At 35.5% G+C, this 26911-nt stretch overlaps 3 protein-coding genes across 4 annotated transcripts in view; all 3 read right to left on the reverse strand.

Moving 5' to 3' along the window:
• LOC125812605 (protein OSB2, chloroplastic-like) overlaps positions 1–26911 on the reverse strand; it is a 129893-nt gene that overhangs the window by 50007 nt on the left and 52975 nt on the right. The window lies entirely within an intron of this gene.
• Positions 5471–6592, reverse strand: LOC125813632 (uncharacterized). The gene is made up of 2 exons (XM_049493103.1): positions 5923–6592; positions 5471–5820 (listed from the first exon to the last, which is right to left on the reverse strand). The coding sequence occupies exons 1-2, from the start codon at positions 6590–6592 to the stop codon at positions 5471–5473; spliced, it is 1020 nt and encodes a 339-aa protein (XP_049349060.1).
• LOC125812568 (E3 ubiquitin-protein ligase RGLG3) lies at positions 14997–25503 on the reverse strand. 2 transcript variants are annotated; one of them, XM_049492070.1, is made up of 11 exons: positions 25489–25503; positions 22187–22474; positions 21287–21371; positions 21061–21201; positions 20853–20966; positions 19012–19177; positions 18832–18937; positions 16738–16865; positions 16526–16652; positions 16356–16412; positions 14997–15339 (listed from the first exon to the last, which is right to left on the reverse strand). In XM_049492070.1, exons 2-11 carry the CDS (start codon positions 22427–22429, stop codon positions 15256–15258), a joined length of 1251 nt encoding a protein of 416 aa, XP_049348027.1. In that variant the 5' UTR covers positions 22430–22474; positions 25489–25503; the 3' UTR covers positions 14997–15255. The 2 variants fall into 2 exon arrangements, with proteins under 2 accessions (XP_049348027.1, XP_049348019.1); XM_049492062.1 differs by lacking the exon at positions 25489–25503 and adding an exon at positions 22815–22899 and having other exon boundaries at positions 22187–22463.

Genomic DNA, 26911 nt, shown 5'->3' on the forward strand with positions numbered 1-26911 from the left:
TAGTATGTTGTACATTGGAAGGTTAACGCCAAAGATTCATGCTTTGAATAATTTAAGAATGAAATTTCAACAACTAAGATCTAGGAAAAGAAACGAAAGGCTCATATTTTACACTAATTAAACTACAAACAATGAACCATTTTAAACAAAATTGTTAGGCAGAATCATGATAGAGTTTTGAGCAAAAAGGTCATATTAGACAATAATGAGACAGTAGAGTAGAGAAATGAAGTTGTCGGGATAAGAACAATGAAGTAACATCATATACAATCAGTACATCAGTTAATCCCTAAAATTCTTACATTTATCCAAATATGATGCTAACTAGTAGCAGAGTGAGTACTTGAAACAACCCAGGATATAGATAACAGGCAACAATACAACTAATACTAATCAACTTAAATAAATAATATTCTTAACATTCCAATCATGACCATTAGGAGAAAAGTAACCAAGTTAGGCTTAACTGGTCATTATCTAATCTAAGACAATATCCTTTAACCACAAATGAACTCCCACATATGCTAAGTATATGGACATACTAGAAAGAACACTAACATAGATCATTAAGCATAAGCATAATGAAGCAACAAGAAGCTCTTATTTATAATAATTTATGATGTGAATATCAGTAACAAGCAGGTCGTCTAAATTCAGAGAACATATCCATAAACAAAGCAAAATTCCTGATACATTAACGACGTCCTCTCAAGAGTGAACTACAGTTCCATTTCCCAAACACCCGAAAACTTCGAAACAAAACTTTTCAAGAAAAGAAGGTCAACCGATGGATGTTTAAAGAAAAAATAGATGCATTACTGATGAAGTATATGATACTCTAAAGACATTCAAGTGATACATGAAGTAGGACACTATAGAGAGTAAGTAAAATCTGAACTAAGACAACAATGACCATGAAACCAAAGTCAGAAATAAACATTTTTGTTAAACAAAAGATAAGATTTTATCAGTAGTTACTCTAGTAGTATCACATAGGCTGAAACCTTAAAGCGTGGAACTAAACATATTTATAAATTTTGCAATAGTAAAGTTTATTTGACAAAGCTCAACATTTCCAAGCTTTAGAACAGAGAGGATATTAGAAGGGAATTTCAAACCGTCGTCAACTTATTCGAGACCAAAATCAAAATATCAATACGAGTGACTATTCCTTCAAAGTTAAATAGCAATAAACCATATCGGAACTAAACAACCCCTCTTATATACGACCTACACACAAGAAAAATCAGCCAACATGTATTTAAAGAAAATGTTCATATAGCAGGAAAATCAACCCAACAAAATTTCCAATAGATTAAAACGATGCAAGATTTTGAATGGATTAAGCACTAAAAAAAAAAGCTAGAATCGATCACTACAAAAGAAATAAAACAAAATAAAATAATATGACTAAACCCATAAGCGAAGCAATATATATTTCACGATTTGGAGAGAATTTTACCTTTTTGAGGACAGCGAACAACGACAAACGAGTTGAGAAGGGCAACGATTCTTCCACCGAACCACGATTTTAGTTTAGGGCAGTAAATCAAGAAATTCAAACCAACTTCGAACAAAAGACCTTCTCGGAACTTTAGACGTCTGAAATTTCCCAAGTTAAAATTTATCGTTCAAAGAAATCTCAACCTCTAAAAAAATGTCGCTGAGCATAGGGGGCTATTTATAGGGGAAATCAAGGTGCTTTGGAAGGGAAAACTAATAGAAAAAATTGAAATTTGAATTCGAAATTAGTGGAAGGATTTGAGAATCCCTAAAAAATAGGGGAAAAGGGGACAACGATGTGATCGTTTAGGAGCCTAGGTTATGGGTCTCGCAAGGCTGATTTCACGTATGAAGAAGAATGCGTATACAGGTCGGTCGACTACTGTTTGTTGGGTTTCACAAGCAAAGAAGAAGAAGAAAACGTGTAGGGTGGGTCGTTTTGTGTTGTTGCTGTTTTAGTACTGCTGTATGTATTGTTGTACGCTAGAAAATAAGGGAACTGGGTATTGAATTAGAATTGGGCTGATAAATATGCCCAATTTTGAGTCTTAGATGGGTTTAAGGTGTTGACAAAAATGGTAGTTAAACAAATGACCAAATGAATTTAAATTGTAGCCAAATGGAATTTAGTTAAATTCGGCCAACTCTCAATTAAGACGAATTTAAACAAAATTAATTAACGAGCTTTTTAATCTTATCGAAATAAAATAAATTAATTCGAAATTATAAACTATTAATCAACTAAACTAATTAACCAAATATTTAAGTAACTAAAATCTTTTTTAGACGATTTTCAAATATTCATAAAATATACCAACTATATACTTAATTATGTAAAACATGTATATTATTCAAAATTATAAAAAGGTGACAAAACATTTAAATAACTTGCAAACTATTATTCTTTTCTTTGAAAATTTCTAAAACTAATTATTTTAAATCGCTTGAAATCGAAAAAGCTCGATGATTAATTTATATTGTAGAGGGTCAAAATTGGGTGTCAACAACTGTCCCTCGTTTGACTTGGATTGATGAAAGAAATTCGAGGAAAATGAAATTGACGAATCCAATTTTGACCGACTACATATTCATTTTTTAGAACAAGGAATTTGGTCCGGACTTTAGGAATTATGGCTGAACCCTAGAAATGGGTTTCCTACATATCTCAGGCTATATGAGAATTCAGGCCACTTGTAGTTCAATACGCTTGATTTGATGCACGATTTTGAAAAAATTTAAAAGTCATCCCAATATCGAATTATAAAGAGATCGGAATGCTCAAGAATAAGATTTGAGAGAGGATGTCGGAATACAACCGAGTTTTCAACATTGTGCCCGCCTACATATCCTTACACCTTAGGAATCAGGTTGTTTGTAGTTCGACTCGATCGATTTAAAAAGGAAATCGATTATGCTAGATAACTTTCGTTTCTGGAAGAGTGACAAGTAAGTCGAGTATGAAAAAAAGGCTTGCAACCTCTTAGCCATGAATGTGGCGCGCTTCACACCCATAATTAAGAACTTACACGGACATAATTTCCAACATTCTTGGAGCATTGTCACTTGGATTAGAAAGCTGCCTCTCGTGAGAGTAAAGAGTTTTCCGGATGCAAAATTGTAACGGATAAACCAAAAGGAAATGCCCTTATGCCTTTTGATATGGGTGTGGTTTGATTCTGGTGGAAGTCGCTCCTCAACTCGCGTCCTAAGAGTTTGATACTCCTCTTTGGACTATGTCCCAGTTCGCTGCTAAGAAAAAGTTTCACGTTGTGCTGCATCCCTTTTGATGTCGTCCGCACCTGTGGTTTGGTTTGAGAATTCATCCTCTTGGATGCTCTCGACAAAGATTGAGATGAAACTCATTAGCGTAAAATATGATTCAAATGGAGAGAGAGAGTGTGTCTTTTTACCATTTTCACCCTTAACTGCTCTCTTTGAATTTTTAACGACGACTTCTTTCAATTTGACGTAAAGCAAATAAAGCTCATATCTCATCTTTTTAATATAATTCTTCAATGTACTCTTCTTTATATATCGAAGCAGTAAAATAGACTGATGTAATATGTTGATGGTTCTCTTGATGGTCTGAATATGCCATGACTCTCTCGGCGATTTTTTTGTAATGTCCCTCTCGGCGTTTTGATATACAATGGCCCTCTTGGCAATTAGAATATGAATGGTCTTCTCGGCAGTTTGAATATGAATGGCCCTCTTGGCATTTGAATATGATGACCCTCTCGGCGGTTTGAATATGATGTCCCTCTCGGCATTTGAATATGATGGCCCTCTCGGCCATTCGAATATCTTGGCATTTGTAAAGGATAGCCCTCTCGACAATATGAATATGAATAACACTGTTGGCATTTGTATAGAATGGCCCTCTCGGCAATATGAATATGAATGGCCCTCTCGGCAATTTATTATGTAATGGCCCTCTCAGCATTTTGAATATGCAATGGCCCTCTCAGCGGTTTGAATATGATGGCCCTTTTGGCAATTGAATATGATGGCCCTCTCGGTAGTTTAAATATGATGGCCCTCTTGGCGGTCTGAATATGATGGTCCTCTCGGCAATTTGAATATGATGACCCTCTTGGCAGTTTGAATATGCAATGGCCCTCTCGGCAGTTCGAATATGAATGACCCTCTCGGCAGTTTGAATATGCAATGGCCCTCTCGGTAGTTCGAATATGAATGGCCCTCTTGGCGGTCTGAATATGCAATGGCCTTCTTGGCGGCTCGAATATGCAATAGCCTTCTCGGCAGTTTGAATATAATGGCCCTTTTGGCAATTTGAATATGATGGACCTCTCAACAATTTGAATATGATGGCCCTCTTGGCGGTCTGAATATGATGTTGACTATGAACATTGTCTTTCATCAATATTTGATATGATGATAGGTACTTTTTGATTATAACATCATTTTCATCGGTATCTCGTAGCCTTAAACGGTAGATACTAATCTTTAATCTGTCAAATACCTCTTTGATCAAACAAAGATGTTACACTTACCAATTGATATTTGTTGGATATGTTGTCCTGAACTAGTTGGTTGATAAATATATCTCATTTGATGATCTTATTATACCCTGCACCCATAAAAATATGTTAGTTTTGGAACACTGATCTGTGTTGAAGTCGCCTTGCTCCTGGTCTCGTTATCTCTAGAACTTTGTTTGGTAGATCCAATGAATCGCAGTAGACAAAAGAAAAAATCATATTTAAATTAAAATATTTGCTAAGCATAAAGTTTTGAAAAATAGTTTTAAAGAAAATCACTGCTAATTAACTGTCAAGACATGCACGATACGAACAAAAGTCTTTGTCTCAGATTTTGATATGACAGGTAGCTTGCTGGCAACTTAAAACCCTTTAAGAACACGTCAATTTGAGGCAATTGAAGTTGGCTTCGAAGGTCCAAGTATCCTTGATGGAATTTTTGAGGTCCTTCTCAAAAAATTTGTCCCAGTTAGATGTTTCAAAAACAAATCTGATGATGATCACGGGAGTCTTGCATTTGAGATCTCCTCAAAATTATTCCTAGTTGCACACTTCGATATGATCCTTGACTCTTGTTTGTAGGAAATGACTCTTCTTGTAGAATTTTCTAGGTCCTCTCAAAAATTTTGTCCCAGTTTCCATTATAAGGGGAAATGGAAACTTATTGGGAATATGACCGAACCCTTGTGGCGCCTACGTATCTCGTTGAGGCAGAAATCAGGTCAAACGTAGTTCCCCTCATGAGAAGTGACAAAATAGAAAATTTGATAAGAAAACGACCGAGGCCAACATAGACCGCCTACGTATCTCACTCTTGAGAATTCAAGTCGAACGTAGTTCAACGGAATGTTTCAAAATATAATACGATAATGATTACAAACAAACTGCAATTACAAGGAAATAAAAGAAAGAAATAGCATTCTTCAAATGTAGTATCTCTTGACGGCATCTGAATTGATAGCTTTTCACCACACTTTACCGTCTATCTCTGCTAGAACCAAAGCTCCTCTTGATAGTACTTTGTGGACAACATACAGTCCTAGCCAGTTAGGTGAAAATTTCCCTTTATATTCCTCTTGATGAGGGAAAATGCGTTTCAACACCAATTGGCCTACCTCAAATGTTCGAACTCTTGCTTTCTTGTTGAAAGCGCGAGTCATTCTCTGTTGATACAACTGGCCATGATAAACAACACTCATTTTTTTCTCATCAATCAATGTTAACTGCTCATATCGGTCATGAACCCACTCGGCATCACTCAATTCAGCTTCATGAATAATCCTTAAAGATGGTATCTCAACTTCAACTGGTATCACTGCTTCTGTTCCGTATACCAATAGGTAAGGAGGTGCTCAAGTTGAGGTTCGGATTGTGGTGCGGTATCCTAGCAAAGCATAAGGCAAATTTTCATGCCAACATTTGTAGTTGTCAATCATTTTTCTTAGTATCCTCTTGATGTTCTTATTAGCAGCTTCCACAGCTCCATTCATCTGAGGGCGATATGCAGTTGAGTTGCGGTGGGTAATTTTGAATTGTTCACATATCTCTTTCATAAGGTGACTATTCAGATTTGCTCCATTGTCTGTGATGATAGACTTTGGAACTCCAAAATGACATATCAAATTCTTGCGAACAAAATCGGCCACAACTTTCTTTGTCACAGCTTTGTAGGAAACAACTTCGACCCACTTTGTGAAGTAATCAATGGCGACCAAAATGAACCTATGACCATTGGAGCCAGCAAGCTCAATCAGTCCAATAACATCCATGCCCCAGGCTACAAATGACCAAGCGGAACTCATCGCATTGAGCTCATGGGGTGGTACTTTGATCAGATCTTCGTGTACCTGGCATTTATGACATTTTTGGACAAATCGGCCACAATCATTTTCCATAGTCATCCAGAAATATCCCGCCCTTACGATTTTCTTTGCTAACGTAAAACCATTCATGTGCGTCCCACACACTCCAGAGTGCATTTCTTCAAGCAATTTTGTGGCTTCTGCAGCATTTACACATCTCAGTAATCCCAGATCGGGTGTCCTCTTATTAAGAACCTCTCCATTCAAAAAGAAGTTGTTTGCCATTCTTCGGATTGTTTTCTACTGAATACTTGTTGCTTTTTCCGGATATTCGTCGGCTTCTAAGTACTTTTTCACATCGATATACCATGGATTCCCGTCCCATCTACTTTCACATGTGAACAATGTGCTGGTTGTTCTTTTAAAACTATCTCAAATGGATCGATATAACTTTTTTCTGGGTGTTGTATCATGGATGATATAGTTGCAAGGGAATCAACAAGCTCGTTTTGTATTCTCGGCGTGTGTCTGAACTCGATCTTCCTAAATCTTTTGCATAATCTCCGTACCAATTGTACGTAAGGTAAGATTTTATGATTCTTCACCGCCCATTCTCCCTGAACTTGATGAATCAACAAGTCTGAATCACCAATGATCAGTAATTCTTGAACATTCATGTCAAGAGCCATTCTAATGCCAAGAATACATGCATCGTACTCAGCCATGTTATTAGTGTATCGAAATCTAAGCTTTACTGTTGCTGGATAATGTTGCCCCGATTCAGATATCAACACTGCTCCAATTCTTGATACTATAGAGTTTACCGCTCCATCAAAGAATATTCTCCACCCAGGATATGATTCTGATATGTCTTCCCCTATAAATAATCCTTCTTCATCAGGGAAATATGTTCTAAGTGGTTCATATCCTTCATCTACTGGGTTTTCAGCAAGGTGATCGGCTAAAGCTTGCCCCTTGACTGCTTTCTGAGTCATGCACACAATATCGAACTCACTCAATAACATTTGCCACTTTGCTAACTTTCCTGTGGGCATTGCTTTCTGAAATATGTACTTGAGTGGGTCCATCCTCGAAATGAGATGTGTTGTATAAGCCGACAAATAATGTCTCAATTTCTGAGCAACCCAAGTCAAAGCACAACAAGTTCTCTCTAAAAAGGTGTAACGAACCTCATATGATGTGAATTTTTTTCTTAAATAGTATATAGCTCTCTCCTTTCTTCCGGTCTTATCATGTTGTCCCAACACACACCCGAATGCATTGTCAGAGACGGATAAATATATTAGCAAAGGACTGCCTGCACGTGGTGGCACCAACACTGGTGGATTCGAAAGGTAACTTTTGATGATGTTAAAAGCCTTCTGACATTCTTCGATCCATTTGGTTAGCGTATCTTTTCGTAGTAACTTGAATATGGGATCACATATCACCGTTGATTGAGTTATTAATCGACTGATGTAATTCAGTCTCCTCAGAAAACTCATTACTTTCTTTTTAGTCTTTGGAGGAGGTAAGTCTTGAATTGCCTTGATCTTGGAAGGATCAAGCTCGATACCTCTTCTACTAACTATGAATCCGAGTAACTTCCCTGCAGGTACTCTAAATGCACATTTGGCTGGGTTTAACTTCAAATCATACCTACGCAACCTGTTAAAGAACTTTTCCAAGTGTGTCAGGTGATCCGAACTCTCGCGGGATTTTATGATGACATCGTCCACATACACCTCAATCTCTTTGTGGATCATATCATGGAAAATGGTGGTCATAGCTCTCATGTAAGTGGCTCCAGCATTCTTGAGGCCAAAGGGCATCACTCGATAATGGTAGACTCCCCAAGGTGTGATGAATGCTGTTTTTTCTGCATCTTCTTCATCCATTAGAATCTGGTGGTATCCCGCAAAACAATCCACAAAAGATTGCAGCTCATGCTTAGCACAATTATCGATGAGTATGTGGATATTCGGCAAGGGGAAATTATCTTTCGGACTCGCTTTGTTTAGATCCAGATAATCCACGCATATCCTGATTTTTTCATCTTTCTTCACCACTGGAACAATGTTAGCCAGTCAAGTGGGATACTTGGTCACCTCAACGACTTTTGATTCAATCTGCTTCATGACCTCCTCTTTTATCCTTAAACTTAGATCTGGCTTGAACTTTCTGGTTTTCTACTTTACTGGACAATACTCTGAATTGATAGGCAACTTATGGGAAACAATATCAGTGCTTAACCCTGGCATGCCATCATAAGAACATGCAAATACATCGATGTATTGTATGAGCAGCTTGACCAATTCTTCTCTTTCTGTTGCAGCCAAATGGACACTGACTCGGGTTTCTCTGAACGACTCGTCATCTCCCAAGTTTACTGTCTCTGTTTTATCCAAGTTGGGCTTTTTATCGTCTTCAAGTTGCCTCAAGTCCTCGGTAAGGTGTTCAGGCATCATAGTTTCCTCATCATATTCTTCACATTCATCTTCATCGACCTTACTTGGTTCGCCGTGTTCGTGACATATCATGACATTGGCAGGTTTAGATTTATTTTTACTGAAAAGAACAACAAATCAACCATGTTAGATAGAAAGAGTTTAAATGTATTTATTGCAGAATAATTCACAATGACAAGATAATCAATTTAAAATAAACGAGACTTTCATTGGAATTTTAAAAAGGCGTACAAACTTTGGTCATGACTCATGATTCATTTCCTTTTTAAACATTACGATGAAAAATAAAGTGACATAAATGGTGGTTTCGGGACTCGTTCGAACAACACCGATTTTAAAAAAATAAAACATCAAATCTTGTCTTTGTCTACCAAGCCATTCGATGGATCATAAGTGGAGTGGTCATCCAATTCTGTAGCATCTCTCGAGGTCCGGCATCTCGGATGATAGGTGTTGTGGTGCATTCTGCCAAGATCACAGCACAATCTTCTTCATCAAACAATTTTCCCATCCATTCCACTAGACCATTAATCTCAGGCTCTAAAGCTTTAGCAACAAATGACTGGTACAATACTGGAATAGACTTCGGTATGTCACAGCCATGTTTCTTCCTTGTTTCTGCTTCAAACAATTCTTCCTCTGTTGGGGTATAACCGACACCGAAACGAAAATTTTGAAGTGGTACAGGAAGCGGTTTAGATATGCCATCCAAATTCTTGCCTAACCCACGCCCAAGTTCAAAACCACTTCTCAGCATAGTTGTGGCTAGCATTTTATAAACTTGCGGCATTGGTACTTGCAGTGTCGTATCTTCAAAAACAGCATTCATTATCTCCACCATGTGAAAGTCAGTACCCTGAGAAGACTCTTCAATAACTGGAATGGAGAAACCAGGGTACCTACGATCACTCCCTTCACCATGAATGACAATTTTTTGGTCATCCCAGATGAACTTCAAAAGTTGATGCAATGTGGATGGAACTGCTCCGACTGCATGGATCCATGGTCTTCCTAGCAATAAGTTGTAGCTTGTAGATATACCCATCACCTGAAATTCAGTGACAAATTCTGCAGTCCCCATTTGGATACACAAGTCTACTTCCCCATGGTCTCTCTTTGCGAACCATCAAACGCCCTTACATTCATGCGGCTTTGACAGATTTTTCCTACATCATAATTTCGCTGAGTAAGGGTTGATAATGGGCAGATATTGAGTCCTGAGCCATTATCAATCAATACTCGCCCTACAAACATGTCCCTGCATTTGACGGTGATATACAAGGCACGATTGTGCATCACCCGTTCGAGCGGCAACTCCTCTTCTCGGAAAGAGATTTGATGACTCCCAATGACATGACTTACCATAGTGGCCAGATTCTCACGGGTTTAAGGTGTTGGCAAAAATGGTAGTTAAACAAATGACCAAATGAATTTAAATTGTAGCCAAATGGAATTTAGTTAAATTCGGCCAACTCTCAATCAAGACGAATTTAAACAAAATTAATTAACGAGCTTTTTAATCTTATCGAAATAAAATAAATTAATTCGAAATTATAAACTATTAATCAACTAAACTAATTAACCAAATATTTAAGTAACTAAAATCTTTTTTAGACGATTTTCAAATATTCATAAAATATACCAACTATATACTTAATTATGTAAAACATGTATATTATTCAAAATTATAAAAAGGAGACAAAACATTTAAATAACTTGCAAACTATTATTCTTTTCTTTGAAAATTTCTAAAACTAATTATTTTAAATCGCTTGAAATTGAAGAAGCTCGATGATTAATTTATATTGTAAAGGGTCAAAATTGGGTGTCAACATTTATCATGTTCAATATAAATGTACTTGACATATAAACTTGTGTTATGTATCACACACACAAAAAACCCAGCTAATTTGAAACAATTACATGTATAATGTATATTTTAATTTTAAATTATAGTCTTTCTCAAACAAAATAAGATACATAAATAATAATGTATCATGTACTAATTTTTTAGTTATGATACATAAATTCGAATTTATACTGAATGTATCTGATACATAACAATTACCAAACAATAATGTATCGATCTCAAACCTAAAATCTTATAGGCAACACTTTCTTATTTAATATATCTAGTAGAAATACAACACTTATTAATTTAAATTGAAAGTATCTTCATGATGTATCTTCTCAAAATTTTCGATAATTTTGAATCAAAATTGAAAGGATCTTTAATGAACTAGGAGAATAATTTTGAAACTCAAAATTTTCAACAATTTTGAATCAAAATTGAAAGGATCTTCAATGAACTAGGAGAATAATTTTGAATCTCAAAATTTTCGACAATCTTGAATCAAAATTGAAAGGATCTTCAATGAATTGGGAGAAGAATTTTGAATCTCAAAATTTTTGACAATCTTGAATCAAAATCGAAAGGATATTTAATGAACTTGAAGATTCACAAAAGATATCATTTGTCCAAAAACAATTCCATCATTGTTGTATCTTTCATAACTGACCTCACTTATCCAAAATTTCGACAAAAGTTTTTATGAAACAGAGAGAACGATGAACAAGAAAAAGAAATTTAATTTTTGAATTTTTTGGTTAGCTACACTATATGATTGAATTCTTGACAATAATTTGGAATGGAATAGCGCAATTTATGGGATCTTAATTTGATTTTCAGTTTTTCCCCCCCCTTAATTAATGCAACAGATGGATATTATGAGATCTTAATTTGATTTTTCAGCTTTTTTTTTCTTAATAAGTGCAACAGATTGATACATAATGTATCAACAATAATGTATTCGGATCCTTAATTATGTATCCGAAATGCCTAAAAAATATGGAATTTGTGTAATTAGAAAAATAATAGGAATAGAAGGTAATTTAGGTTTTACACTATGAGATTTATGTAAGTTATACAAGATTTTAGTCAGACAATTGAAAAACTAGTGCTCAATTTACTATTACTGATTTGAAGAAAATCTAGAGAGAATTTTTCTGAGAGAGAACAAAGATCTATGAACATACATTAAAAAATTGAATTTTGTACAAAAACGCAGAAACTTTTTACCCAAAAAAAGCAAGATCTGAAAATTTTCTTATTTCAAATGCTCACAATCAACAAAAAAACACAAAAATAATTTGAATAATCCGTTCTTGACTTGACGAATTTGATGTGGGAATAGTAAGGATTGATCAATTTCAGATGTCTCGTCGAAAGTTTTTTCAAACAGTGAACCTAATTAATTGAACAACTTCGCGATCAATTTCTATCCCACAATGTTGTTTTCTATTTTTTTTCTTGAAAATTTATCATGAAAAAAAAATTATTTTTCACATTAGCCATAGCAAAAATAGTGTTTGTGATTAGAAAAAAATGAAGGAAGAAGAAAGGTAGGGTAACGTGAAGGAGAAGGGTGGAGGTGGAAAAAAATTGCCCTTTTTTTTTTACTCAAATGGGCTTTTTTAATTATTTTTTATTTAATCTTATTTTCATGTTAGCTTTGAGGGTGGTATTAAATTCACTTTTGAGTAGTATAAGTCTGATAGATTGCCTCAATAGTTTAAGCGTGTAACTGACTTTTTGGTACAACTTCAGGGGTGAATTTGTCATGCCCCGAGCCTACACCCTAGGCGGGACTAGCACTTGAGAACCATTGTTGGAAGACTCTAAGCATTTTTACAATGATCAAATGCACTTCTACTCAACTGTTTAATAAAATAACTTAGAACGTTTAAAGGTCAAACATTCAACTTGGCCAAAATGGCAACTCAAGTCTTAACATATGAAATAATAATGTAAAGACAACTGAACTACTGACTGTCTATGAAGCCTCTAAAACAAGGAGGGATGTCGGGACAAGACCCCCAATCATCCTAACAAATGAAATACCAAAAGCAAATGATAAAAAGGAGCCCTCCGGAAAGCAAGGAGGCTCACCAACTGACTCTGAATGCTCAACTGGATCAATGAGGCGTTGGATACTGATCCTGGTTAGGTGTGTCTGCATCATAACAACGATGTAGGCCAAATGACGTCAGTACATTGAATGTACGAGTATGCGAGGGGAAAACTAAACATAAGCTTGAAGGGAATTTGAAAGAAACACTTACTTTGGCTTTACTCAACTCATGAATAACTTAACACAAATGCAAAGTAAACAACAATAATGGTGCAGTTATACAAAGCATTTAAAACAGTAGTAGGTACTCAATTTGTTAAAGAAATGCAATAACAACTCGGTTTATTTGTAAAGTAATATAATATTATGGGAATTTCTTTAACCGACAACCACCATTATGAGCCTAAGTGGTGATACAACGTCTTGCCCACGCTGCCAGAACTGTCATATACTTTGCCGTCATATAGAACGCCTTAACTAACTGGATCTACTAGTCTCTGCTAAAAAGCATTTAAGGAGATTATCTAAAAGGTATGATCCTTTACAACCCATGATGGCTACATGGTTTATGGAGACTTGAGTTATTATGAACTCGCATCCCCATATCGGTGCTCAATACTACTCCCAAAATATACTTAGGTCATATGTTTTTAAAACAAAACTTTTTTCTTTGGTTTGAGATAATTACTCAAAACTTAGCTTAAAAGCTCTCTTGGAATCAGTGTTCCCTTTCTTGCTCAAATGTGAAAACATTTTTAACTCTTGGGAATACTTAGTTCCCGTATAATCTTTGAAGAAATGAACTTTGCTCTTACTCTTTACTCAACTCAAAGTTTAAGTCTTAAAACAAAGTTAAAACGTTTGTAAAAGACTTTTGGAAAACTTTATGAATTTCTCTTAACTTGACTCTTAATTTTCCTTGAATTGAATTATGGATTCAATGATTGTGATTTGTGATAGGAATGATCTCATGATGTTTAGGAGTGTTTTTAGATAGTTAAAAACGAGAAAAGATCAATAAATCACTGTTTGGAAGCAAGTTCGCGACGCGGAGATGTATTTAAATTTTTGGTCGTGAAAATAATTTTTGAGGTAGAACGGTCCATGACAGCTCCGCAACGTGAGGATTTTTCCCAATTTGAGGAACAAGGTCCGCGACGCGGACCTGGTACCCAGATTCGCCCGACAATTTTCCTTATTCGTTTTTCAGCCCCAATTCGCCTAAACTCAGTTCTTTTTCCCAACTTCTCTTTAGATTCAGATACCTAGTACCTAAGAACCTAACTCAAAACAATTTTATAATTCGATGTAATGATCTCAGAAACTTCTCAATCTCAACCCAATTCAAGAACGATATTAAATTCAAGAATACATATCAAGAATGTCAAACTTTCAACCCTTTTAGGATGAATTCATGCTGAAATAAACATGTTTGGCACGTGGGTGAAACATACCTCGTAGGGATCACCCCTTGACGAAATCCACAAGCGATTCTTGAAGAACTTGACGATTCTTGCTCTTTCTCCTCTTTTCTCCTTTTCTTTTCTCTTCTCTCAAAACCCTAACTTAATTTTTCAAAAGCGTAAACTGACCAAGTTCAGTTTAGAACGCTAAGTAATTACCAAAAACGAATTTAAATCATGGGGCATGGAAAAGACCATAATGCCCTTCTAAAATTCGGATTAGACTTTCCTTATTTGAACAGCCAACTTCAAATAGACAGATCTCACTCATACGAACTCGGAATTGAGTAAACTCGGCGGCGTTGGAAGGACTATTTCCAAGATCTTTCCTACAATATCTGGAAGCACACCTAACTCATCCTGAGCTAGGATTTATGGTCATTTGAAGTTGACCAAAAACTCAAACTTAACATGCTTAACAAAAAAAAATCCAGATTTTTATTCTTTCCAAAAATGACTATTTCCAAATTTTAACTTCTTTCTAGTCCTTTCAATTAGCGAGATGTTACAAAATTTATGTCTTTTCTCAATCTTATATGTAACTATATACTTCAATACAATATTCCATATTTCGATATCTTTTTTATAAATACCAAATATTAGCTTTTTAAAAATGCATACCAAATACTACAAAACCCAAACCCAATTCAACAATAAATCCCTCTAAGCAATAGTCTTATCTCTGTCAGTTCTCTTGACAATTGCTCTAAAAAAAAGACGCTATGCAGGCAACCCCATCAGAGTGGGTGATAAGCTAGTGACATTGTTTGCTCATGGATTTATTGTGCCAAAAGATGATTGACGATTTTACTAGCATGGATAATTTTATTTTCATCAAAACAAGAGGTAGCAGAATCAGTGACAAGAATATCAACTATCAACTTACAAGTTTATCATACATTTTATTTAGTTATGTACATTTTGCTAGATAGACACTAAAAATGTGCATAAACAAAAAAAATGGGGACAACTGTAGAACTCAATATAATTTATACATAGGTTATGGATCATTTACAAGGAAAGTTTACACCTTCAGAAATAACTTCTTTAGTTGACATCCTGGAGCAACTGTGGAGCTTTGGTAGTTTGGGAGATAGTTCTGGCATCTAGCTATATAGTCTTATGCGAGTTTTAATGGGGTCCCGGCATAAAGGACACAATTGTATCGTGGCACCACACTCCTTGCATGTCTGATTCAGAAAACACAATGAAAGATATCATTAGTCATTTCCTGGACTAGAATATGAGTTGTAGGTAATCTATAATTCAAATGTTAATAGCAAAAACTAGACGAGGTGCTAGGTGCATCCAGAACATGAGAATCAGTGGCAGAATGAGTACTAGGACCAATGAAAGCACTAAACATGGAACCTATCATAGGTCATGATGAAATAGCCTTACCAATACCAAGTGACCTCGAAGATATGCTAAACGTTATGATCATTCAAATAGGGCACACATCAAATCTCTTAAGTCACAAGGTTAGATGTGCTTACTGTCCAAACTTCAAAAGAATGCTTTGGAGCAAATAAGGTCCTTAGGATAACCGTAGTCATGAAAACCACCATTCGTGCAGTGAATGGTAAATAGAGAATCTTAATATCAAGCAAAGTATCTCTATTCTTTCTGCTGCTGTCAGATGAACTAACAGTGCATCAAAAGTTCGTTTCAGCAGCATCGTGCGTTATTCTGGCAGGATATGCATGATTAAGTAGGAAATGTAGGTGAATGGTATTTCACCATGTGAGATGTCAGAATCCAATTTTCAAGCTAGTTTTCCTTTAGAGTAATGCTAGTAAGGAATTCCAGAAAATGATATGCTCGCTATTTTTTTTTTATACCCTCACTGTTTAATGACACTCTAAGGATTTCTTATAAAAGATTGGATACGGAAGAGCAAAATGAATTGCAAACTAAACATGTTATCTCTGGCCTTTAATTTCCACCATTCTTGTCTTACATTCAATGATGAGATCCTTATTGTCACCATTCTTTACAGAAAATGAATTGATCTAAGCAGCATAATGTTATTGCTATTCTGGAAAAAGTATCCATTTAGACATTCTAAAATTATATAATAGATTATAAGCTGAAACTATAGCGGTCAAACGTCTCATGTAAACTTAAAAATATTACGCCTTAGATAGATTATAAAGATTAGATTCAACACTAACAGTAGTTAAGTGTCACTTCTATAATCACTTACCAGATGACCACATCCAAAAGCCATGTCCTTTGGGTTTGTCAAGCAAATGGGACAAACCTTAAGAAAAAGGGAAAACATTATTTAGAAAAACAAACAGAACGAAAAAAAAAGACTTTTACAAACATTGAGTTATACAAGAAGAGAAAGAACCATATAACAGAAACACTTACTTGTTCTGCAGCTCCTGAGTCAACAGGTTCATAGCTTGTCACATGTGGCACTGATTTGACAGCAAAGTCATGATCAATTACTTCACGAGGAGGAGGAAATGGCCTTGTACGAGGGCCTGTATTGCTTCTAAATAACAAGTTTTGAAAAAGTTAGGCATCATGTAGATGCTTTCACCTTGCAAGAAGAATATACACAGATAGATGCTACTCACTCTCTGAATCGAAGGCGTTGTGTGGCTCGGTACTGAAATGGAATTTCCATTAGTGCAGCAAGAGCAAAGGCTGTTTCCTTCTTAGCCATCTCTGAACGCTCAGACATAATTTTTGTAAAATTAACGAACTGCAAGTGGATAAACAAATAATTAGGAAAACTAAAGTTGATTAGCATCAAAACTTTCATCTCTAGAAGAAGAAATAATCCCCTACAGGAAGGCTACACATGACTGAACTGGGCAAGATTATTCCCTTCCAAAAAGCGAACCTAATCATCTATAAAAGGGGGCCAATTATACAAAAAAACAGAAAAGTGCAGTCCACTTTTGTAGCATGAGGGATTATCCTCCATGCTTTCCTTCTGTTAAAATCTGCTCCATCTGAATTCCCCAACATTCCTAAAACACATCAGCTGTTTTACCCTATTGGCATGACCCAAACGGAACATGTTAAAGTATCTCCAGCCACAACTTCATTGCAAAATTTAAGGGCAAAACACGAGGATGAGCCTCCTTCGAAGTCCCTTACATGTAAAGCATCAGATCACAAGGATCGTCGTTCTCTTCCAAAAATCTTAGCAGCAAGAACGACACCCATGATTTGTCCAAACAAAAATAAAAGTGACTTCCCTAGGAACTATTGAGTTCACAATTTGAAGCGTGCTTACATTTTAAAATGATGTACAAAATGGATTTAAAAGAGAAAATGGACACAACATTACCCTGCCAGCTCCAATCCAACATAAGTCCTTTTTTCAGTCATTGTCTTCAATTGAAATTTCTTCACAAATCCATGTCATTCTTTTGAAAATTAAAGGAATGAAGCAAATTTATAGACAAATTCCTCCATCTTCTGCTAGTCGTGCAAGTTTCTCGTAACTTTGCAGTCCAAGATCATGGTTCCTCCCTCTCTTAATAAATTCAGCTACCATTAAAATTTTATTCAAAAAATAGAAGAGCATACATCTACTGAAGTCTGATTCAAAACACCCACTGCACGCCAATGTTTATCCCAGAGAGAAATTCTTCTGCCATCATTAACCACTCAAATCATCACCTTTTCTATATCATTCTGTAGCTTCATGGTGTCCTCTCATTAGGTTGTGCCACCTGTTCACTATCCCCTTTTTTATACCATATTTCTCGCCTATCACACTTCTGACTCCTTGCTACCAAACTCCATAGTCTCTTGACAGTGCTAGCCCTCTTTAGCACCTTCACATTCTCATCCTTATGGAAAAGGATTTTGTTACTGTATTCTCTCTTTTCTAACAGATTATAATGCCAGAAAGAAGTATTGCAGCAAACCATTTTCCTGATGCAAAAGATGAGCATGAAGAGAAGAGGAGGTTGCAAAGATGCTTTCTGTTTTCGTTTCTCTTCTTTTTTAGTAGATAACCCTTTTTCAATAGGTTTACAGCTAAGAGCAGTTGGGGGAGGGAGCGAGTAAGAGCACGCCTAAAAGTTGGAAGAAAAATCCTTCACCAAAAGCATGGAAACCTTTAGGTGACAGGTCATGTGGTGCAGTAGTTGAAAATATAGAGCAAAAATCCCTAATAGTAATACTGGTGTGTATTGGGCAGATGTCACAAGCTGTTTAGAGAAGATTTCTGCAAATCCTCTTACTAGAAATCAGCTTCAATTCATCCCTGAGATTTAACAATAAATTACTTTTTCGGTATCTGTTTAAAATATTTGAACCAGCTAGCAATCACAGAATGATAACCTCGTATTGGAAAAGGTATAGTCTTTGTATAGAAATTTTTGCCAGATACGCTAGACAAACTGGGCAGCAAGTTAGCAATTGTTTCCTAGGCGATATCGACCAATAGGAGAACCAGCAATCAAGCTTGTAAAAGATAAAAGGAGAAGCATTATAACATGGTAGGATAATGACTTATCTTCGATCTGTAAGTGCTAAAGGGAAAAAGGACGAAAGGTAAGCCTCATAGCCACAAATATCGTAACTGTAAAATCCAGAACGAAAAAAATAAATAAAAATAATCTAGAACAGATGAAAGGTGAAGCATAGTTGGCTTAACCAGACATGTTAAAGAGATGGAAGCAAAGATAAAGAATGTCTTTCAGTTATACCTGGAAGTTATCAAATGCCCGTTGTGGAATGTTATCATCAAAACGTTTCATTTTATCCCATGGGCCATCTCCAACACCGACCAGAATAATTGAAAGAGGATATTCACTGCATGCAAGCATGTCAAGTCAGGCAGGAGAATGGCACTATAAATCAACTTCTAAGAAAGGTTGCCTGTTTACCTAGCAGCAACAATGGAATTTACAGTAGCCTGTTCTTGAGGGCTAAGGCTTCCAGGCAGAGTGTCAACCTGTCCGTCTGCGATAATGACAAGGACGTGATACTGCCCATTATTTGCTTCCACTATATCAACTGCAGCATTGACTATTGGGGCAAATGAAGTTGGACCTACATGTTTTTCAGATGAGTTAGGATAATCATATCAAGCAGGAGTATTTCATAAAGGACATTCATCAGATAACAACAAACAATCACATTATGCAATAGTATTAAGAAACACAAAAATGAGGTGGACCTAGTCCAAGAGTAAAGTTGAGGCTCCAAGCACTTCAAAGCCTTGGGTTCAGTTCTCTAGAAAATAACGTTCAAACATCTCATATTTGTTATATCGATAGCCTTTGCAGCTTAGTTCAGATTGGTTAGATTTGTAACTCCAACATAATTCTTGCAAAAACTGGGGAACATGGTTAGTGAAGATTCATATAACCTAACCAAACTTGATTGAGACTGAGGTGTGGTTGTTGTATTAGTTCTTGCCAAAACTGGATAATCATACTATCATAAGTTGCCCCTCCCTCTCTAAACACGAAATTTTGCAAATTCACTCCTTCTCCCCATGTTGTTGTCATAAACACCTCAGACAATTTTATTTTTTTATAAAGGTAACAGTATATTCATCAGCACAGAATCTGTGTAGGGAGCCAAATTTATGAAAGATCCACAAATCTAAATATATCTATGAAGAGTCCCACGTTGATGGTTTGAGGGATGGGTGGTTTGTTTATATGGTCTTCGGAGAGGAGGCAATCCTCTTCTCATGAGATAGCTTTTGGGGTTGAGTTAGGCCCAAGATTCATTTCTTTACATGGTATTGGAGAAGGGTCCATCCCAATTCATGTATCCCAATGTTGGGCCCCCATAATAAAATTTCCCGATTATTGACCCAAAACATTTTATACTTCCTCTCTTGGAGATGACTTGTGTACCGATGTTCACTTCCACATCTACCTCGTAAGTCACTGAACTGAACTTCCACTCCAAATAGTCTATCTTAGTCCTACTCAACCTAAACCCTTTAGACTCCAAGATTTGTCTCCAAATCTCCAGCTTACTCAACTCCGCCGCGTGTCTCATCAATCAATACTATGTCATTTGCAAATAGCATACACCATGACACCTCCCCTTGGATATGCATCACCAGTTCATTCATTACTAAGGCAAATAAAAATGGGAGAAGAGTTGATTCTTGGTGAAACCCCATCACGACTGGGAGTGTTGGAGATGATATCTCAAATTAATGTAGATGCTGGAGATCATATCAGCAATTTATAGAGCATAGAAAATGATAATAAGAGCTAAAGTAACATTTGAGATAAGAAAAGTTAATATAGTATTAAGAGAATTAATGTATCATATACATAGTCATCAATTATTGCTCGCGTACATATAAGCTGTAGTTAAGTATACTTAAATAGCTGATTGCCAAAAAATACCAAGCAAATTAGAATCAATAAAATTAGTTCCTCCGTTTTTCCACTCAGATTTTCAACACTGTAAAGTGATGCACTTACTATAAATCAGGAGTTCATTAAAACTATCATAACACAGTATAAACTTTGTCAATGGAATACAAACATAAGATGGATGAGATAATCCCTACTCTTTTTTGAGAGTTCAGTGTACAAGGTTAACAACAGGAGACGTTATATGACTACGGATGCCACTATTACGAATTCAAGATTCAGAAAGGCAGCCATTCATATCAAACATGTATGAACCACACAGATGACCCCTATCCAACCACTGAATAAAGGAAATTAGGAAAGCAGTATTCATCTTAAACCTGATAATTGCAGATAAGGAACAATTTCCTTATATCTTGTAAGAGCTTCCTCAAATCCATTGCAAGGCCGATGATCAGGGTAAAAGCTAAACACATGCTGATCGTGTGTGGTTGCTAAAATTTACAGAGACAATAACCCATGGTTAAGGTTATTTTAAACCATCTTGATTGTTTGTGAAAAAGTTAAGGCTCAGAAACAAAAACTAACCATCACCAAATCCAAAACATGGTATCAGGTTGTCTTCATCAAAAGGAGACAAAGTTCGCCCAATTATAGAGATGGCTTGCTCGTATGGGTTAGCTGTGTGACCAACTGAGTGGAGGCTTTTCCGGTTGAATGAAGACTTCCCTACAACCTTAAATTTGTCAACCCATCGCCTGCACAACTTGAGACAAACACAATGACTAATAGCCTAGTGAATGAAGTAGTTCACCTGTCCATTCATTGCTTTTGGTGAAATCAATACCAAGAATCAAGTTTGATGACTCAAGGCCTGCTTCTCGCAATGCGGTAACAACCTGACATAGAAACTCTTTGAGTTATTTATATATTACATTGCTAAAAAGCTTAGCTACTACAGTTCATTAGCAAAGTAAGCAGTAAAAATAGAAACACTAAATGAGCTGATTCATTGTTGACTTTTTGCCTAATATAAGTAGATCTGTTAATTCTATGTTTTTAACTAGAGAAAATGGTCAAATAATGAAACCAATGCTTCCAAATTCCAATGGTCATCTTTCAGAATATTAGTTCTATAAGTTTAGTGTGGGCTATTCCTATCTTTAGCAATTTCGAGTGATAATATCAAATAGAAAACAACAATGTCTACATATTGTAATGTAATATGAGCAGCAGCTCTCTAGAGGTTGGACAGATCTAAGTTACGCAGTACACCACTCAATATTTCCGACAGCACTTGTGAATGTGCAATGCAAAATTGGATTTGAGATGTAAACTATTTTAGCTTCTAAGAAGCACACCATGAGCTTTTACGACATAAGATATTTTCTCTAAATAAAGTAAGGCAGTATGACTTCATAGAATATTTGGTCGCTTCAAATGTTGAGACACAAGATTTATAATTAAGAATTGTGACAAAATTGTTTATTTTGTTATCATAATTCATTAGAGGTGAAAGGTTAACATTCAGATAACAAGAATCTCTAAATTACTTGAAGCAAGCAAAAGATGGTATCTGAAGTTATGGAGAACAATGAGAACTTGTGATTTTTTGTTCATTGCCATCTGATGGCCCCACTTTGGTCCACCATGAGATGTTCTGTGGAACTCTATACAAATCTGGAAAGAATGAACATGTTATTAAAAAATTAACCTCATCCAAAGATTTAAAGTTATCAGCTATGTAAGAGGCTTGTTGGTTCCTTTGATAGTTTGCTCTATCTGAACCCCCGGCGTATGATGTTTCTTGAGCTGGATAGTTAGAATCCACAGAGCTTTCTGCATATGTAGTAGGCTGATATTGAGGATTGGAGTCAATTTGATAACTTACACGTTCTGGGCTGTGGTGATAATGATCACTGTGAGAGTCATTTAAGGCAGACTCTTGATTCCCCATTGTGTAAGAATATGTTCCAACGTTATCAAGAGCTCTGCAAAAACACTGTGATAAGCTGATATAGCAGTAATTTGAATTGTATTCACAACTACATACTAATAAGAAGAGCGGGTGTATTTATAAGTTATATTTGCTAGAGCTCAGGAAACCATAAGTGCCCAATCAACAACTCTGTCCATGTACACAGAACTCATTTTAAGGATTGATATTAAAAATAATAAACAGGTTTTAGAAGCTGTGTAATGACATAACAGCAATATGCTTCTACAGAAATAGAAGTTCCGAGCACAAAGCACAGCGCCTTAACCCAAACTTTTGATTGAGTTGGATAATTCCTTTTGAACTTCCCCTTATAACAAGTAGTTCCAGTATGTTTTCTCTTTACCTGAAGCTACTGCCACTGATGACTGAACCACTCTTTAAGGTTAATATTCTGATGGGAACTTCCCATACAAAGTAAACACTGCAGTTAGATACACTGAAATCAATTCATTCAAAAAGAAAGAAAAAAATCAAATAGTATTCCACAAACTAACGGAGTAAGCTCTTCTTCAATCTACTGAGATATTGTATTACTGCAACTCCTCCTGTAGATTGGTATAATAGTACTAACATCTCCTGATCCTGGCAAAGGTTACCACCAAAAAAGGAACTAGGAGAGAAGCAGAAACTAAATGGCTCTTTCGTGGAGTATACATATAGTACATCATTTATCAATGCAAAATAAAAACAAATTTTACATAGAGCTTTTGACATAGTCACATTTGACAATTTCTGTAGAAATGATTAAGCACGGAACTTACTTAAGCTAGAGCTGCCAAGGAGAACCAAAATGAACCTAACAAGGTTGACTGGTATTAACTCACCACATGGATACTATCGGTACCCGTATTATCCGTCAACCCATTTTTTATCCGTATGAAATATGAGCCATCAGATATTTTATCTATTTTTTGCCCAATCCATTTTTGACCCGCCCATATCTGACCCTACCTGCTCGTTTTCCAGCACTACTCGAGACATGCTTATGAGTCTGATATTATTTTGGTGCATGTCTATTTTACTTGAGATATGAATTACATATTTGTTTCAGAAGTATGATCTCTTAGGTATGAGCTTTCAGGTAGCATCCGAGTCATGAGATGAGTATCTTTTAACTACTTCGATTGGCATGTTTCAAACTAAACCTATATGTTTTCAAATGAAATGAGAACTTGTCACATATCTGATTATGTGTAATATTGAACAATGATTTCATTGATTTGCATATATTGATATATGAGATAATCATATATGTAGAAGTCATATCAAACGAGTTTTGAATAAGAAAGAGAATGAGAGAGCGAAAAGAGATCCCTGCTTACAAAGGTGGTGTTAGATTCCAGTTATCCTCAGACAATAGGGTGGATCTAAGCTCGGCAGTCACACGGTATGTTTGGGGCAAATTTCATCTTAACTTGTACATAAAAATAGTCGATCCAAAATGTAATGCTTTTCCTAAGGGATCATCTAGGATCTAAGCTACTAGTAATACCTATTCACTTGACATCCCAACCTCAAAACCAAAAGTGACAAGTATAACTATACTTCAAAACCATCAATATGGGATAAACATTTTGGAATTTCATTCTTCTTTCCCCTAGTCTGCTAACTTTGACACTGAAAGGAAAAGGCGACCAATCTGAGCCTTTTCTCTCCTTCTAAAAATTCTCGTTAACTACCCGTTTTATTCCAACCAACTGCAGCAATAAAGCATCACCCAACTTGAGCTTAATTTAGTCAAACGATTTAGAACAAAAAACAGGGTAATGAATAAGTCATAATTAGATAGAAGTGATAAAAAATCTAACACATCATCAACCGTCAACCTGCTACGCCACATATAGTACTTATTGAAACCCTGGCTCAGCCATTATCCCGGCTAGGATGGATAAAGAATCCAATAAAAGTATGCTTCAGTTCACAAATGTTGGAATCTTGAGTTACTAATGAGGGGCGGAGCTACAAGCCCGTCTACGAGTTCAGCTGAACCTAGAAGCTTTGGCACAAATCTTGTGTTTGTGTTTAAAAATTCATTTAATACGTATATACATATAATGTATCCAGAACTCAATAAGTTGTATTTTCTAGAATGCAAAACCCACAGCCTCAAAATCCTAGTTCCGCCTCGGCTACTAATTGGTGCCTCACAAGTAAAGTCAAAGTAAATCATGCATCGATGGCTAGATTTCACTAAACCACTTCATAAAAGTAAGTTTATATGATTATAGAGATTCTAAATCCCAAATTGATGTGTGCACATTCCCCAGATGCAATGAAGTTACTATTGACCAATTTATAACCAATTAAAAAATCCCTTTCTAAGTACTTAAAGAAACACACAAAGCAGCCTTGTACCAATTCCCAATCTCAAAAATCAAACAAAGACCGGACAATTCCAGCATTTTCAAGTCAAATATAGCAATAATTACTGAATTACAAGGCATTTCGCCATAGATCAAAATATTTGTTCCTTCATTTGTAATTTATGGAGTTGGAGTTGAAAACGAAGCTGTGTTTGGTTATACTTTTTGCAAAGAATATTTGGAGCTGATTGAATGTACGTTAACACAACTTCAAAAGTGAAAAGTGAGTTAGAAAACATGTTATAATTATTATTTTCCCAAATTTGAAATACAACTGATTTTCAAATAAAGTGAAAAAATTATAAAGAAAAAAATCAATACCCACTTTAGATAATCTCAAGCTAAATTGTTCAAGGAAACTATTAGTGATCGGGTAATATTTGCAGATCTATCATGTCCAGAGGCGGTTCATGGAAACTTAAGTTCAAATTCTATTAAAAAAATTTACCAAATAAAGCCAGTTATTAACATATTATAGGTATAGGAAGTCGTAAACTTCAAATATTGAATCCGACTCTCGAGCTAAAGTTAACAAAATCTAGCAATTCCCCACACAGATAAGCTATTTACAGAAAAAGTTACAGAAAAATAAAAAGAACCAGAAAGCAACAGTACAGAAGTCAAATGGATGAGAGAGATAGGCAGAGAGCAGACCTGAAGGATATTCGGATTTTCAGATTGCACAGTGAATCTGCTGCTGGGGCCTGGGAATTACCCTTTTGAGCTTTTTAAAATTATATTTATAGTTTCTAAAGTTGTCAGTAATCAAAGTTGTTCCTATTTGATGACTGCACGTTGAAATTATGTGAGTTGGCCACTTTTTTCCCTCTATTTATCCTTGAGCTTGAACACAAGTAATCCATTTTTAGTTATAAATACTTTTTTTCCCTTTACTTATCTAAAAGAAATTTAAAAATATGTGTTGAATATTGTGTATTAGTAATTCTGATATAAATTATGTATATATTAGTTATGTCGAAATTATTTCTTATACAGTATTTGATTTGGTGTATTGAAAAAAGAAAAACTATATAGTAAGGCAAAAATGTGTTATATATGTATTATATACAATTATAGTGTAAAAAGGGGGAAATACTCAAATATGTCATTAAATGTTGAAAAAAAACTCATTTATGTTATTTTCATTTGAGAAAAGACCCATCCATGTCATTATTGGTTAACTTAAATGGCATAGATGAGTCAAACTTTTATTGAATGACCTCAATAAGTCTTTTCTCAAAGTTCGATGACATATTTAAGCCTTTTACTTTTAAAAAATTACTTAATTAATGACGTAGCCGAATCATGATTGACCACGTGTAAAAAATCATTTTGCAAAACAAAAATTGTTTCTAGTTAATAAATAATGGCGTGAATGAACTTTTTCTTAAACGGAAATGACATAAATGAGCCAAACTTCTAAGGATGGCATAAATGGGTTGTTTCTCAAAGTTCGATGACATATTTGAGTCTTTCCCTTAAAATAATTACATTACATATTATAATTAAGAATTTATAGCAAATCTCGCCTCTGCCCCCCACCCTCCCCTCTCCTCTTCCGCTCTTTTCTCTCTTTATTTCTCACCTGAATTGAAATCTAATAAGGAATAAAGGGCTTGCGAGTTAAGATGGGATATTATTGATACAAATCAGGCAGGAAATTTGTATTAGGCTAGAGATGGTGGATACCTCAATTTATTCTGCCTCTTCTCATCTTCGATTGCATATTCAGACTCTTAATATGACAGAACAAGGGAGAGATACAATATTGTATCAATCGTATTCTAAAAAAGTTACAACACATAATTACAAATTTATAAGAAGGACAAAATTAAAGTTGAATACATTGATGCAATCTATAGTCAGGTGCAAATACACTCAAATACATAGATACATCGTGAATACACAAGGAACAAATAAACTTGTTATAATTGTATTCGTTCATACAACTTGATAAAATTATATTCATTGATATAGTTATTTTTGTTGATACACTTGATAGATAGTGAATACACAAGGAACATATAAAGTTATAGATACACTCGAATACATTGATACATAGTGAATACACAAGAAA

Source organism: Solanum verrucosum, unplaced genomic scaffold (assembly GCF_900185275.1).
Source record: "Solanum verrucosum unplaced genomic scaffold, falcon-dt-bn FXZP01000235.1, whole genome shotgun sequence".
Lineage (NCBI taxonomy): Eukaryota > Viridiplantae > Streptophyta > Magnoliopsida > Solanales > Solanaceae > Solanum > Solanum verrucosum.

Excerpts from the sequence above, each read along its gene's own strand:
- LOC125812568 (XM_049492070.1), bottom strand. The coding sequence starts at position 22,429 with ATGGGGAATCAAGAGTCTGCCTTAAATGACTCTCACAGTGATCATTAT. Across the intron at positions 19,178-20,852 it reads TCCTTATCTGCAATTATCAG|GTCCAACTTCATTTGCCCCA; the intron begins GTTTAAGATGAA and ends AAAAACATGTAG. Across the intron at positions 16,413-16,525 it reads ACTCAGGAGCTGCAGAACAA|GTTTGTCCCATTTGCTTGAC; the intron begins GTAAGTGTTTCT and ends CTTTTTCTTAAG.
- LOC125813632 (XM_049493103.1), bottom strand. The coding sequence starts at position 6,592 with ATGGCAAACAACTTCTTTTTGAATGGAGAGGTTCTTAATAAGAGGACA. Across the intron at positions 5,821-5,922 it reads AATGATTGACAACTACAAAT|TGATACCAGTTGAAGTTGAG; the intron begins GTTGGCATGAAA and ends GAACAGAAGCAG.